Genomic DNA, 17607 nt, shown 5'->3' with positions numbered 1-17607 from the left:
TTTTTCATAACCCTTCCATTCTACCTTTTTGTTTTTTTGAACTATTTCATCACCATGGTTATTTTACGCTCTGAACAGATCGAAAATCTTGCCGCTGGTAAACAGTTCTCGGAAAACGAAGCGAATGTGCGTCGGTGGCGCAGTATGAAACAGAAATTATTTGTGTGTAAAACGGACGAAGAAATATTTTTCGGGACCAAAACATGGAACATATCCGGATCGATATCGGATCGAATCGATGCTGTTGTTTTGGTCTATTTCAAGGAACTTCCCAGAAAAGGTCTTCCAAGAGATGGACAGATGTTAAAGGCCAGGGAAAATGCCAGGAATAAAAGGTAATGTCTGTCATTGCGTCGCATAACCTCAATTTGCCAGAAGTTATCGAAGTTGCCGTAAATTAGTGCAATATCAACTTACGTAATCAATTTACGATTAAAGAAATAATGCTGTCTCAGTCAAATTAGTAATGCTGATGAAATTGCTGTTCTTCGATACGCCACCAAATTACACCGTAAGTGAGAAGTATCAAAAACAAGTAACGGTAAAAACAACTGGATGTGAGAAAGTAAGATTAACTGCTAAGTGCTACTGCCGACGGGAATAAATTATCGCCATATGTAATTCTGAGCAGGAAAACTATGTCAAAAGAAAGGATCTGGATGGTGTAATTGTTCGGGCTCAACAGAAAGCCTAGATGACAAGCGATCTAATGCAAGATTGGTTAGGATGTGTATGGGAAGGTGGACTTCTGAAACGAAACAGTGTTAGTGTTGGATGCTTGTCATTTGTCTGACAACATTAAAAAAAACTGACAAAATGGAAAATGTGATTTGTTTGTAGTTCCTGGAGGTACGACAAGTCAATTACAACCACTGGATGTAGAGGTTAATAAATCTTAAAGATCGTATTCGTACACAATATAATCAGTCGTTAACTGAAAATGATCATTCTCTTACACCGAGAGGCAAAATTAATCGAGCGTCAGCAGCTACGATTGTAGAATGGATTTCGAAAGCTTGGAATGATTTGCCATCGGAAATAGTTAAAAAATTATTCTTGAAGTGCTGCTTGTCAAATGCATTGGATGATTCTGAAGACAATGTACTTCGGAAACACAGTGGCGCAACTGAATCAGACTCAGATGAAACTAACAACGACGATAGAAAGCTAATGAATCAAAATTTTGTACGTAGCTGCTATCTAACTTTTTATATTTACTTTTCAAATTAGGATGAACTTAATGAAAAATACTGATATATACAAAATACTTATATGACTTACCGTAAATTATAATAAATAAATTGTACAGTATTTTAATATATCTACTGGATATTTTTATCTTTTCCAGAAATTATCTATTAAATTTAGGGCCCGTTTTAAATTTGAAAAACTACGGTAATAATTATAGTATTTAGGCTTTACAGAAACTTGTAAAAGAAACTATATTACAAAAGTTAGAATAATAGTAACTAAAGTACACCTTTGATGACGAAGAGTTCATAACTTATTTCTTTGCCATGGTGGCAGAAATATAATAATGAAGTAAAAGGATTAATCTATTTTTTCCTTAATGAATATTTTTAATTCACAACTCCACCCTCCTTGGGGGCCGAAGAAATAATGAACATTTTTAATATCTTAACCTTCAAGGAAGCTAGGGCCTCGGTCGATGGTTTAAAACCTACCCTGGGATAACACAAATGTATACTGCAAATTTGACGGTAATCGGTCGGTTGGTTCTCGCGTAATGCTATAACAAACAAACAAATTTATGTATACCTACATTTCCGAATAACCGTGATCTATAAGATCGGGAGTGTACCTGATGCATGCAAAGGTTAGCCTTCAACCTACTAACAAATATCCCGTTTTGATTTTGAAAATCGGACGATTGTTTGCATAGATATTATAAGAGCACACCATTGCACCTCCCAAAACAGCGTCCTAGGGGCGATGATTGATCTAGCCTCCCATGTAATGCTCGCATTCCTTATCACTCTAGCCTCACATGCAGTCCCCACGGGAAGTCTATCATTGTTAAACAGAAATTTTTAAATTTTATTTAATATTGATTTATTCAACGTAAGTTAGTTTTATTATTTTTATAATACTATTCAATCGATTGATTCGAATCATTCGGTTCAAACCCAGCTCATACAGTGATAGAGACTCACAGTTCACAATTCATTAAAGTTTTTACTTCAACCTGCAAATCTTCACTACATACTACATACATTTTTTTTTCGAAATGAAATATATCTAAAAACCTTCTCAGTTATGCCAAGAAACATGGGTAAAAATTTGGTTGCAATTGATCGAGTTTTTTTTGCTTATCCTGAACAAAAAAAAAATCCTCCTCCTCTTTATATAATAGTATAAATATTAATTCTAAACAATATAGAAAATTTGGTAGTAGTGGTAAGACATAGATGTGATTTGATACCTGTCATGGTCTTGAGTGATTTTTTAATAGTTATAGAGGAATTTATCTATATAATTTTTTCAAACAGAAAAATATAATTATCTTTCAAAAATTAATAAAAAAATGTTTTTACATAAGTTTTTTTTAATAATTTCTTTAAGTACATTCACAGAAATCTTTGGTTCCTCTGTGTACCAAGATGTAGAAAAGTCAGGCTTTTTAAGTCATATTATTAAAAAATTCTTCAACAGAGTAATAATGTTTGTGTAAAAAATTACCTTTTAACACTATTTTAGATAAACTGGAGGAAAGATTTTTAAATGGTTCTGCAGTTTATTAAAAATGGCAAAGGAAACATAAGGCTCTTTCTTGTAAGCTGAAATATTGTGTTGATTTACATGAAAAGAGTTCTGTGATCTAGTTTGTTACTTTTTAAGAATAAGTTATTTTTTATAAGTAAAAATTTCATAATTATAAACACATGAATAAATTAATATTTTTAATTTTCTAAATATCTGTTTACATGATTCATACTTATTGGCGCCTAACAATGTTCTAACCCATTTTACATGCATTATGTAAGCTGTAAGATATTTATAAAACTAACTTTACTTAGATATTCTAATTTATGGAATTATTTTTATTACATTTTCTTTCTTGTTTTAGATATCCTTCCTGTTCTTTTGGCTTTCTTCTTGACTTACATACTTCTCATTCTTGGAGTAATTATGTGTTCAAGTAAGTAAAATGGAAAATACTGATTCTTTTATGACTTTTAGAAACTTTTAAAATTTTAGAAAGTGAAATTAAAAATTACCTCCATTCTAAATAAATTTAAATAATACTTCCAGAAGATCTTTTAGAAACTTGTTGTTCAATTCCTTCATCACTGGTGTTCAAGATAACTTCAAGATGGTGTTATTAATGATAGTTCTCTTGAAATAATTAAGAAGTCTATTTATATGTGGTCAAACAGAACTTTTTAATCAACATTGTATATGTCATTTAATGTTTTGCTTTTTCAAATATATTGGTAAATTTCATATTGTGTAAGAGATAGCTTGATTATTATGTATAATATGAAAAACTGTCATGTTGCACTTAATATCTTTGTACATGTGACTTGTTCCATGTGGTGATTTGCAAAGGTTGATTCTGTTATGTGTTATGCTAGTATGTGTTCTTTGTAACTGTTAGTGCGGCCTGATAAAGCATTTAGTGACAGTCAGTGCAATTTAATTTGTGTTTACTCCTGGGTCATTCCGTTTATTAATATTGGTTTGTTAGTACACCATATTATCTTGTACATCTTGTTATTCATTTTAAAAGAAAGATATTTTTGTTTAATTTTCTTTTTAAGAATTTAAATTAATTTGCTGTGCTGATTAATGAGTACACTGAGGGCTTCATGAGGACTAATCTCATCTGTTAATTAAATGACTTATAACCTTATTGGAAAAGTCTCATGCCATCTTTGGAAAGTGTAGCTATGAAAGATACTCAAAAAGACAAGCAAACCAATAACTGAGATGGAGGAAAAGAGTTATATTACAGTCACCACTAATGGCTTCTTCTTTTTTAAATATATTTTGTCTCTTTCACCTTCTACAGGAGTTGAGGCTGTTAGATACTACTCACTATGTTATTTTCTTACAGAAACATCTTTATTTATTTATTTTTTCAATCATGATATACAATGCCAACTAGCTTTCTGTTATCTTGTTAACTCGGGGTTATGTCACACTTGATATGTAAAAATTGTAATGATAAGTTATATAGCATATCACTTTATAGACACATAGTCCTGTATTACAGATTTATAGAGTTATACAAGGTATGGAACAGTTATAATGATGACATAAATTAAACCCTTATACTGTATTTCTATTGTAATAGCTTCAATAAATTAATTTCTAGTAAGAAAAAACTCAATAGACTATACCACCAAGAGTAAAATATAATAATACAGGCACTGTGTATACAATAAAAATATCTTGAATTCCCTGAGACAGCCTGTGTCTAATAATATACAAATAAAAAGTACAACAAAAATAATACTATTACTGCAATCCTAAATCCTAACAGGCATCCAGAAAATCAAGTAAGTTGAGAGGAAAAAGTTAAAAAATGAATTTGTTGGAACTAGTAGTAGGTTTTGCTACATAAATACACACTACTGCAGGCATTTTTCCGTATTAACATTCACCAAATAATTCTTGCTTAGTATTCTACTTATATGGAAAAATTCTTTAGATACCTATTACAACATAATGAACAATCATTAACTTAAACTCTTGTTCTGATTTTATAAATTAACATCTACCATCCTTATAATGACAATGAAAAGATGACATCTCAGTTTTCCATTAATTGCTAGGTATTAATGCAGTATTTGAATAATTTACACTAATAATATGTATAAGTTCTAATTAAAGATAAATAGTTTCTTTTCATCATTCTGAAATTAGTCATAAAATTTCTATATAAGTATACTAGTATAAATTTAATTATTTATAAGTTTTTCTCATATTTTCTAGTGGAATTAAAAGCAAGGCAGCTCCTTCATTCAACTTATAAACTGTTTGCTGCTTCAGTGATACTTCAAGAATGTGGTATATTTAACCAGTGTATCGCTTATACAAGGTATGCGGAGGATGGAGTTGGTCTACCGATTTCCAGAGACATTGGTTAGTCTTCTGAACATATGTAAAATAAATCTAGTTTTTAGCAGGGAGTGTATTCTAGGGACTAGGCTTATTGTAATTAACTTCTTAAAAAACTTTCAAAAAGTCAAACTTTCATTCAATAGCTTTATTTTTCTGAGTTGTATAATTTTAGCACTCAATAAGCATTTCTTGATTATACTATCAAAACGCTGCAAGACTTAACTGAAACTTACGGGGATGGCAGGTTATTGAACTAACAAAATGCGATGATCAGAAACGGATAGAAGAGAATCATTCCAACCCAAAAAATATTTGCAATATAAACTCAAGTGTATATATTTATTTCATTTTTTATGAACTTCTTTAGCAAACCTGAATGACATTCATGCTAGGCTCACTTGATATATTATACAATCTGTGTTTTGGAAAGCTAAGATGGAATTCCCTCAATATTATCAGTAGACTGTCATTTTGTGATGCTCAGTACAATTTTTGTTGGTAACACCTCTTAAAGTAATAAAAGAAAAGTCTGTTTTTATACAACATCCTCCTTCCAAATGTAGAATCTGAGGATAAATTTAGAACTCCATTAGATGTGGTACACAAAGCTGATTTTCAGTTATGTTGCTTTTCCATCATCTAGCACTGTTTAGAATTATAAGTAAGGATTGAAGAGCTGGAGTAAGGAGAGCAGTTGGAGATATTGACTTTTTTCTAGTCTGTCTAACTCTGATACTGAATGACTTTTGGTTTTGTAATTGATATTATAGCAAACAAAACAAAGCCTAGATTAACAAATTTATAAAAAAAAACTGAATTATTATACTATTAACACAGGAGAAACTCTCTCACAATCAGCTGTTTGGAGGTACTAATGAAAAATTAATTATAATAAAAATTAATGAAGTTATGCCAGTGTGTAAAATGTGTGTGTGTGTGTGTGTGTGCGCGAGCATGCGTGCGTGCATGCGCGCACGCCTGTGTGATTGACTAATTGTTTTATATTTTAATCATATCAGTAATAAAGTTGATAAATTGTACTATTAAATTACAGGAAGATTTTTTGAGTCTGCCAGTGAAGTTCTATTCTTACTCCTGTTATTGCTTTTAGCAAAAGGCTATACTGTTACTAGAGGAAGATTAAAGATTGGATCAACAGTAAAGCTGACTGTTTTCATGTGCCTTTATATAATTGGGTATTATTCACTCTTCCAATATGAACGAGAGGTAAGTGCATATTTAGTTATGTCAATTATGCTTGTGTGTACCAGATGTATTAGTTGATTTTTTATGTTATAATCTACTCACACTCTAATCAGATATGTTAAACTGTTAACAGAACCATTAACCAAATCACACAACATCTTCCCTTAGAGGATGTAGTTCCAAATTCTTTCTTTTTGATAAAAAAAATTGTGCAGTACACTAGAATTTAAAGAAAAGATTATAGCTTTGCATCATACACACTTTCAGTTGCAAAGGAAAGAAAACAATCACACGATTATGGCCACAACCATTAGAGGTACAGTTTCCAAAATATTCTAGGTAATAAGGAGCAGTTGGATAGCAAAATTTCATTGATTTTTCTGACATTATGGGAAATGATAGAAAAAAAATTAAATACTTGAGATCTATTTAGAAAATTTAGTTCCTAAGCAACTTTTTGAAAATATGATTTTTAGAAAAAATGTTTAACATAATAAATGCTTTTATAATTCTCTGCTTCAGTACAAAAACAAATTTAATTGAAAATGTTACAAAATGATTTAAGATAAAAAGCAATATATTTTTTTAGATTGACATTTGACATATGAGTGGAGCCAAAGGTTGATATATTATTTATTTGCCATTGCACTCTGGTCAAAATTTTTTTGTAAGTATTCTCATTTAATTTCTGTTATTCATAACTTTAATGTATTTTATGTTTTCCCTTATACTGTTCCTGTAAGTCTCAGTTATTCTTATTTGGTCATTATTTCTTTTTAATTTCTCTTGAATGTATTATTTGGAAATAAGGTATTATTTAGAAATATTTATCTAAGAAATGTACAGGAATTAAGTGGATACATTGAAAATAAAAATACTGAAAAAAGCTCCCTACTGTAGAGTAAGGTTTTCAGTTAAGTAAAAGTGAATCTCCAGTTAAACAATTTAGAAGTAGAATAAGATTTTAGTGGGAGAAGGTATAATAAAATGTATCTAAACAATAAAGGATTTGTTAAAAATCATGGTGCAATAACCTTTTCTTATGAAATAATTTGTTTACGGTAATACTGACAATATTATAAAAAATAAATTAGTTTTATTAATACAGAATTCTGATATTCTCATGTTATACAAACACTATTTTTTTTTTTATGTTTTTTTTTTTGTCTTCAGTCATTTGACTGGTTTGATGCAGCTCTCCAAGATTCCCTATCTAGTGCTAGTCGTTTCATTTCAGTATACCCTCTACATCCTACATCCCTAACAATTTGTTTTACATATTCCAAATGTGGCCTGCCTACACAATTTTTTCCTTCTACCTGTCCTTCCAATATTAAAGCGACTATTCCAGGATGCCTTAGTATGTGGCCTATAAGTCTGTCTCTTCTTTTAACTATATTTTTCCAAATGCTTCTTTCTTCATCTATTTGCCGCAATACCTCTTCATTTGTCACTTTATCCACCCATCTGATTTTTAACATTCTCCTATAGCACAACATTTCAAAAGCTTCTAATCTTTTCTTCTCAGATACTCCGATTGTTCAAGTTTCACTTCCATATAAAGCGACACTCCAAACATTTTATGTTTAGAATCATCTAAGTCAACACTTAAAAAAAATTATCTCAGACAACACGCAATACCTAAAAATACTAAAAGTATTAAAAGTGTTGCAGTGCTTCATGTGTATTTGGCCATGAAGTAAAAGACAGGTTAAAAGGAAGCTTTTGATATTTTGTAAAAGAAGAAATATTAAGAGAAATCCTTTTAAGAGAACTTCTTCTTTCTGTAAGATCTAGTTATTTTTTGTAAGTTTAGCATAATGTAATATTTTGAAAAACTTTGGTGCCCTTAAACTACATAGCTTTAGGCCACAGCATAGTTGGCTTATTTTGAAATCCACTCCACAGCAAAGTGATTCTGAATCTAAAATTATTATATAGTATAGTGATTATTTGTAGTATACACTGATTATTTGTCTTAGCTTCAAACCTTTTTACATTGAAGTATGTATGTGTAACGTGCAAAGTTGTGTTTTATATCCTTCACAACATTCAAGTGTAAAACTAAATAATTTGAACAATATCCTATTTTTGGGCTCTAAGAAGTCAACTGTATTTCTTAGAACTTGATTTTACAACATCTCAGGAATTGAAAATTTACATTGAGAGAGAACAAAGTAAGAATAAATAACAACTAAAATAATTTTTAGTAAATCAGTTACACAAATTAGTGAAGTTAAACAATACTGGGGCAGCTTCATTATTTGTTGTTTGCATTTGTAAATTACTTTTGACCATAGCAGTCAATGCTACTTAATACATAAATCTAATCCAAAAAAAATTACAATGAAATTGTAAACCGTATGGTAAGAGTCTCGCAGTTATCATTTCTTCCGCTCAAAGATTTAACAAAATGATACTGATATCAAAAAAGGTTAAGAGACTACATTTCTATTATCAAAATCTGTTATTAATTAGGATTTTTGTTTAAAAAAAATACATGTTAAGTATATGTAATAGACAATAGATATATAATAATTTCTCGAACATGATATTGCTGATATGTAAATTAATTTAATAATATTAACAATTAATAAAATCCACCTTACCAGCACATTGAGATAACCTGTAGATCTTTTGGCTTACTTGAAAGCTGTCATCAAGAGTTAAAAATATTACGTTATAGTTAAAAATTTTAAAAAATCACAGGTTAAAATATATAAACAGTCATGACTTTCCATACTAGACAATCATATAATTAGTATTACAACAAACTAACCTCATATAATTAATAGGGTAGTATAAAATTGTTACCACAATTTTGGTTAAATTTGAGAATTATATATTTACTGTCACATATTTATCTTCTATTAGCATTTATTTGTTGTTTAACAGCAAATGAAATTGGGTCGGTAAGAGTTTTATAACAAATTTTTCTACCTTTTGCTTATTATTATGGAACTCTTAAACATTTTTTATTGTCTATTATTGTATATCTATTGTCTATTACATATAATTAACATGTATTTTTTTTTTAAATAAAATTCTAAATTAATAACAGATTTTGATAATAGAAATGTAGTCTCTTAACCTTTTTTGATATCAGTACCATTTTGTTAAATTTTTGAACGGAAGAAATTATATCTGCGAGACTACTGTACGGTTTACAATTTTATTGTAATTTTTTTGGATAAGACAAAATACAGGCCAACATACATACACAGGTACATATGTAAAAATTCTGTCTGATAAAAATAATTTTTTTGGACTTGGGAGAATTGGAATAAAATTTTATTTTTAAGATTATTTACAATTTACTTAAATCTACTTTTTTCAACTTTTTTTGATTGCTCTGTGTAGTTTCATGTTATAATTTTAGCAGCATATATTCGTATATCCAGGAAAGTGATATATAAACATTTGGAATGTATATATACATTCCAAGAAAATAACAGTAGTTCATTTGTATCAAAGCAAATACAATTTTTTTTTTCAAGAGACAATATACAGTACCTTTGCCTACAGTATTAAAGGACCTCAATACACTTCAGTTTGTATTTTTATTAAATTACCTAATGGTATCATTATGATTAATTAACTGATTCTTTTAAAATAAAATTAACAGATTTCCTTTAAAAACAATATTATTCTGCCAATGAGTTTTTAAAAATAATAAGAAAAATATTATTTTTTTTGTACACTTCATTTAATACTTAAACATTTAGCAATTAACACCTTTAACATTTTATTAAGTTAGCTAAACATTTTGTTTTCCATTACTTTTGCATAGTTGCATTACTATTATTTCATAAAATATTTATGTCCACACATTAATATGGAGTACAGTCACTTATCTGTACTTTTCAATGACATCTTTATCAAGGATTTTCCACAATATTGTTTGATTCTGCTGAGGCAGTTCCTTTTCATTACACATGGAATAGCATGCATATCATTCCTGATGTGATCTATAAAGCATATAGTAAATGTTATGATTTATTTTTTTTTTCTTCCAATTATAGCTATCAACTGCTCAGTTTGAAGCTAATTGTTTTTTACATTGGCTATGGTTTTTTTAATAATGAAACTATTATCACCTTCCATCACCTCTTCATGTACAAAGCAACATGAAAGAGGTTGACATATCTAGCTTCTTTCCTGATAATGATTACATTGCAGTTTTTCATATAAGCTGACAATGCAACATAAATGCATAATAGTTCATAGTGTCCTAGCACGTCAGTGTTATTCACTAATTTCTGTCATTGTATTCTCTGATAAAAGTCTTTAAAAGAAATCTTTTTGACCAGCCTGACCAAATTTTTATTTATTTACAGACATTAATGTTGTCGAGTAAGACATAATTCTTATGACCAATGAATGAGTAAATGTTTTTTAAGATGAGGTTTAAAATGAAATATTCATGCGAATTTATCTAAATCAGAAATTTGTTTTCAAAAAATATTTTATTAATATTGCAGAAATTTACTCTTGAATTCAACAAAGTTCAATAAATATGGCAGTAGTTAGCAGTAAGTAACCAAAAACATTACAAAACACATTCATGGGATTTAACATATGGGAAAGCAGTCATTGATGATGATGTAAACTTCCTTACAGTTAGTAAAAATTTAAATAATCTTGTAGGAAAAAAGTTTTTGAACTAAAATATTAATTAAATAAAAAATTTCATAATTATTAATTGTGATAAAAAAGATGTTTAAATTAATTATTGTAAAAATAAAATAAAATAATTTATAAGTTCAAACATAAAAAATCCATTGTTGCCAGTAAGCCCTTATTAGTTTATTTGCATTTAATTAATTTAAGTGGCATAATTATTTTTTCAGAGGATATCTCATAACAAGGATTTTTTCAAAATAAAAAATAGGCTTAGTGCTATCTCACACTTGAACCTATGTAATCATTCTATGAATCTTCAAAGACTATTTCAGAAGACAGAAACTATTTCTATTATTATATATTTTATATAATAAACTTACACTATTTCTCATAAAGTTACACATTCTATTTTAACAAAAACTGAATAGATTTATCGCATCAAAATTAACACTACATGGAAGTGTTAAAGAACTTAAATATGTGTTTTTAAAAAACTCACTTCTTTTTTCTTGGGTTGTTATACAGTTTATATAAAAAAAATTTACATTATCTAGAACAAGACAAAAATCAGAACATGTAGTAGTAGGTCCTTAATTTAAGCAGGTTTAAATTATCAGTAAAGTAATTAGGCCACATGTATTCATTATACCCAAAATAATTTGCTTATTCAAGGTAAGCTAGATATTGCCATCAATGAATGGTTAGTAATCAGATAAGTTTTTACTAATACTGAATCAATGTTCTGTAAATTAGATCATCAATGTAAAATAATCAGTAGATGAATTACAGTTAAAAACTTTAAATTTCTATAGAAATTAATTATGGCCAGTGGTGGTTAAAAAAGAAGCAACTTTCTCTATATCAAATCCACATTGTGAAAAATTGCTGAAATAAGAACACAGTTATCGGAAGATGTTCTCTGCTTGTTTTGCAAGTGGAGAACACAGAAAACAAACTATGATGCTAGATGATGAGGAAGTTTTAGAATTGACAAAAGGGAAATGATCAAACAAATGAAGAAAATGAGAGTATTTTATATGAATTGCCTTTAAATATATTATATAAAGTTTTCAAATTGGTTGAGGAAAACATTGAATTCATTGCAAAGGAAGATTCAAAAAGTGATTGTAGTAAACATTTTTGAAAGGAACTGGACATTCCTTTAGCATCAAACAAATGAAAGTCTTTAGCACAATGCAAAGAAGAATGATATCAGTTGTTTAATAGCAGTAATTTTTAATGCGAGTATTTCTCTGATTTTTATTTCAGTATAAAAAAATTGTTTTAACTTTTTAAATTTTATTTTAATTACCACTATTTTGAGCTACAGAAGAAAATGAAATACATTGCACATGTAATATTTTACTTAGAATTAAACTGAAATCTCACATTTCACTAATGTCTTAATTTATACCAAATTTTCTAGTTTACAATAAATATTAGAGACAACCACATATCAAATCTTGATGGTGCTACAATAAATACTTAATGAATTAATTGTTTCAGCTTGACATATGATCACTAGCAATGTTATACAGACTGATGGACAATTAATCATAAATAGGATAAAAAGGCACATGTAGACATCATTAATCAGTCAGTTTAGAACAATTTAAAATGGCAACAAGTTTTGACAATACAAAAATAAAAAAAACAATAAATCAACAAAAAAAAATACAATACAAAAACAATATATATAAAAATATATATATATTTATAAAAATATAAAAACAATATAAAATTAAAAATAACAATATAATAATATATATATATATATATATATATATATATATATATATATAAAACAATGAGTGCCAAGTTAGAGTATAAACTAGCCTGACCATTTACAACAATGAATACAAAATAAAAAAAGTTAAATAAAAAAAAATCCCTTTTGTCATGCCAGAGGGTGCATGACCCTAACAAGTAAGGGATAAAAACAATTTCCACCTTAAATTTAAGAGAAACTTCATATTTACTCAATATGACAATGATTGCATGTGAGAAAAGTTTCGCATGTTTAGCATACAAGCTCCATCTTACAATTTCAGCAACATTTTGGTACCAAAAATTTAAAAATCATACCAAAATCATACCAAAAATTTTTTCAGACAAAAGTTTTAGGTAATGTTTAGAAGACTAACGATCACTTTAAACCGATTCGATGCTGTGCCTGTTAAGGGAGGTATGATTCTTTTTTTGTTTTCAAAAACCCATTTTTTCAACTCCCTGGGCCAACGGTTGATATTAAAAAACTTTACTTAGATAAGTTTTAGGCCCTTATCCAAAGAATAATAGGAACTTTAAACGAATTCGATATTTTACTTAATAAAAAAGGTATAGCGATATTTCGTTTTTTCAAAAAAGCCCCCCATTTCCACCTCCATGGTCCGATTTTGGCCGTTAACGAACTCGACCGAGATTTTGGGACGAGCTATTTTTAAGGAACAATTTGAAGTGATTGGCGCAAAATTACGGCAGTTATAGTGTCCACAAGAAAGTGAAATATATGTAAATGTACTTATAAACGTTTGAGCTGACCGTGGTTTTGGGGTCTGGGGGATATGAAACGCGAAGATATGTCGACATTTTCCGGAAGTGAGTCATGGTACCCATTGCAAAAGGTAGCTTTCTTATGAAATCTACCTAATCATCTAAAAGACTATAGTACAGAAACATAATTATATACGAGATGTACTTTAAAAAAAAGAAGCTAACAACAATAATACAAACTATCAGTCATTTCTTTTACGAATATAAAATAAAATGTTTTCTATTTATATGTAGTCTTATCAAAAATATTTTAATTGAAATTATTTATACAATCGGAATGCAGAGAATGACCTCAATAATATTATGTCGAATTAAAGGGTAAAAGAGGATCAAAATGTATCAATCAGTTGAATATCATATTTTTGCTTTGCATTTCAAGTATTAAATTTGAAACATCTTCTGGATCTAAACCTACCTGCATGATCCCAAACAAGACGCATTAAATTAGGATAAACAGATACTAATTTTACAATAGTTTCAAATGAAATTAAACAACCACAAAATCAATTTAGACATTTTAAATTAACCAAAGGATTAACTTTAAGCACTTTATTAACAGTATAAATCGACATTATACTGGTATAATCGAAGTTTATTAAGGAAAGTTGAATTAATTGTGTAGCATGGCGGAGACAATGCGGTATAATATGTGGTAACCAACTTCTTCCGCATAAATGTAAACATCTCAAAAATCTTAGCATTGGTTGTTTTTCAGCTAAATGAAGATTTTACAGATCAGAAATATTAGGTGATAATTCGTTTAAGTGAACATTTTCGATATTAGGGCAAAATCTTCCTAAAAGGATTAATCGTTTTAACTCACAAGCTGCGTATTCTTTAAAGAAAGAATGGTTAAATACACACCCTTAACTTTAGAAAAGTTTTCAAACATTTTTTTCTAAAGGGTAAAACGTAATTTCTTATGCAGATAATTTTAAATTACTATGAGTAACGTTTGAACAATTTCGCTAACAACATTTCGATCTGTCGATGACATAGGCTGACTGAGACATAATCTTTGTAGATTAGGACATAATTTCGATATGGAACGTATATGACTAGATTTTGAATGATAGTCGTTAATATGCATTAATGCTAATTCATCGATTTCATCTACCAAAGTATCGACGATCATTCCGACATCAGTGTAACTGATATATTGTAATTTTGATAAAGATTTAGCAACATCTTTTATTCCATCATAAGTCACCATATATCCAACGCATGGAATTATCAGCATGTCATCCATTACTACCTTTTTAAATTCTTACAGTGACATAAATGACGCAGATCATTGTCTGAAATAAAATATTCCAATTTTAAACCATTTAATGTTTTATCACCTGGTTTTACAAATTTCTGATTTTGACTTTATATTAATTTTTTTTTTTCTAAAAGCCTACAATTTTTCCCGACAACTTCCAATAACTCATCTGTACAAGTCATTCCTAAATTAAGAGCAACGATTTTATGAAAATTAAATAACTTTTTAATCCAGAATAAATCATAATCAGCTAATGTCATTCCAGGAGAAAATTTACACATATTGTTATGCAAATAAACTGACAGTAATATTCTAGATTTTGCCCTGAGGTAGGTAATCCCCACGTCCGGAACACAACATCTACGTTCCACGTCCAGGGCGGTAACAGCCGTACTTATGTACAATACATATAGCTGGCTAACGGGGCTCCGAGTAAATTCCTCGGATATGCTTTTCTTTTGACCTGTTTCCACCTTCAGGTCCCCTCATGGATTGGATTTTTTGGCTACCTGCAGGATATGAACAATTTATGGATTAGGAAGTGGACATATACCAAACTTAGAGCTGGCGATGTGGCGACCACGGTCGAAGTTATTTGCAGGTGTAACGGAGACCTTTCGTTGTCCACATGCCCCCCGTGATGGCAAGCATGTAGTTAAGGTGCCCATGTTGTTCGGGGCATGGGAGCCCTGAAAGCCTCGGTGTGTAAGGGCCTGGAGTCAGTGCAGAAACTGCGCATCCACTCTCTGCCAGGACATATGCCGGTTCCACCGGAGTACCTGAACGGACCTCCAGGGTTGGTAGCCCTGGAGTGGGGGTGTACCCCGGCGCCTAGCCTTACTACAGAAGGGATCGTTCTTCTATGCAAGTTGAACAACTAAACGTGGCAGAGGGTTCACGTAAACACCCTCGTCTAGAACCAGCCGTTTCGCCTGAGGCAAAACGGAGAAAGAGTGCAGAATCAAGAAAGATTGAGATTGACGCTAGGAAAAGCTTACAAAAAGCTTTTTTTAAGAGTAGTAATGCACCGAAACCCAAATATTTGGTCATTACAAAGGAGGATGGAAATTTCTCGAGGGTGAGTCCTTTTCTCATCGCTCGGGAGATAACCAAATGCGCTGGTGGCCCTGTAAAAGAAATAAGGAAGACCTTCACGGGACTTCATGTTGAGACTGTAAATGATGACCAGTCTCAAAAGATTCTAGGGCTTAAAAAGATTGGAGAACTGGCTGTACATGTCGATCCCCACGGTACGCCCAACACCTCAAGGGGTGTGGTCGTCTGTCGGGATCTTCTAAATTGCACGGAGCAAGAAATTGTTGAGGAGTTGTCATCGCAGGGAGTAATAGAGTGTCGCCGATTGAACATGAGGAGGAATGGCGAAGTCCTACCTTCAGCCTCACATGTTCTCACATTTAATCGGCCTACCTTGCCGGAGAAGATTAGAGCGGGGATACATCGACTGGATGTGTGGGCATTTATCCCGCAACCAATGCGATGCTTCAAGTGCCAATGTTTTAGCCACACCGCTATTAAATGTGAGAGAACGCAAATATGCGTGTGCGGCGAAGAGGTGCATGAGGGAGAGCCGTGTAAAGAGCCCCCTACATGCATCAATTGCAAGGGACAGCATTCATGTAGATCCAAGAATTGCCCTGTCTACAAAGAAGAAGTAGCTGTGCAGGAAGTTAAAACCGTGCAGAAAGTCAGCTACATCGAAGCCAAGAAGATTGTTAACGCCCGCAAACCTAGAGCAACAACATCTTATGCTCAGGCTGCGGATACTGTTCCTTGTTCTGCTCCAATTGCTGTAGATGAGACTCAAATTATAAATAAACTTGCGCCTAGTTTGGCTAACATGATTGAGAGGATCATCGAAAACAAGATGAAACCTTTCAGCAATAAAAAATTTGTTAAGCCAAAGATAGTGGTACAGCCTACTGAAGATAAATCGGTAAAAATGAAACTTGCTCCTGCAGAAAAGAAAACGGACGCCAAACCAGAATGTCAAGTCCGTCTCAGCGAGATTCTTAATGACAAGAAACAGTGTGTTATAGAGGCTGCAAAGCCTCCCGCAACTGAGGTGGCCTCTAAACCACAGAGGCCACAAAATATCACACAGGGAGGACGAGTGCGCCCCCTTCCACAGGCGGTGACCATTGCGACCCCCGTGTCTGGAGTCGGCCAAGTTACCGCCCCACAATCGGCGCCTGTAACCGGTGCCGATCCATGCCCGTCGTCGTCGGCGGCTTCGGTGGTCTCCGATTCGGAGACCGGAAGCTTTACGGGCGACGACCTTCTCCACGAACACGATGCTGTTCGTAAGATGGAAAAAAAAGAAAAAAAGGATGGCCGAAGGGAAAACCTAGGCTATAATATAATTTAAAATCAGCAAGTCGATAGTACAATGGAACATCAATGGATGTTTTTCAAACATCCATGAGCTCCAACGCTTGGTACATGATGTAGACCCGATTTGTATATGTCTGCAAGAAACGCATTTCCGCCGAAATGGAAATTTTAAATTAAGAGGATTCAATATATTCCGGCCAGATCAACTGCCAAATGTAAGAGTTAGAGGTGGAGTAGCCATATTAACATCAACTAGAGCTACCACCGAAGCGGTTGTTCTAAACACAAACCTACAAGCGGTCGCCGTTAGAATGAAGCGTCCGCTTCAGGTCACTGTCTGCAGCATATACTTGCCGAATTTTGATTGGAATAAGGATGACGTAGCAAGACTAATTTCCGAGCTTCCCCCACCTGTTTTACTGGTGGGTGACTTTAATGCTCATAATTTTCTTTGGGGATCAGATCGAGTAGATCCCCGTGGAAGAGAACTGTAAAGGTTCCTGATGAATTCAGAACTTATT

At 31.4% G+C, this 17607-nt stretch overlaps 1 protein-coding gene across 3 annotated transcripts in view; it reads left to right on the top strand.

Annotated features, from left to right (window-relative positions):
* LOC142322848 (transmembrane protein 145-like) overlaps positions 1 to 17607 on the top strand; it is a 60488-nt gene that overhangs the window by 16285 nt on the left and 26596 nt on the right. For all 3 annotated transcript variants that reach the window (XM_075361929.1, XM_075361930.1, XM_075361927.1), the window contains 3 exons: positions 3089 to 3160; positions 4960 to 5109; positions 6143 to 6315. In XM_075361929.1, the coding sequence (XP_075218044.1) occupies positions 3089 to 3160; positions 4960 to 5109; positions 6143 to 6315 (395 nt within the window). The remainder of the gene's footprint in view (positions 1 to 3088; positions 3161 to 4959; positions 5110 to 6142; positions 6316 to 17607) is intronic.

Source organism: Lycorma delicatula, chromosome 4 (assembly GCF_047948215.1).
Source record: "Lycorma delicatula isolate Av1 chromosome 4, ASM4794821v1, whole genome shotgun sequence".
NCBI lineage: Eukaryota > Metazoa > Arthropoda > Insecta > Hemiptera > Fulgoridae > Lycorma > Lycorma delicatula.
Note: the sequence above shows the minus strand (reverse complement) of the source record. Positions and strands in the feature narration are given on the sequence as shown.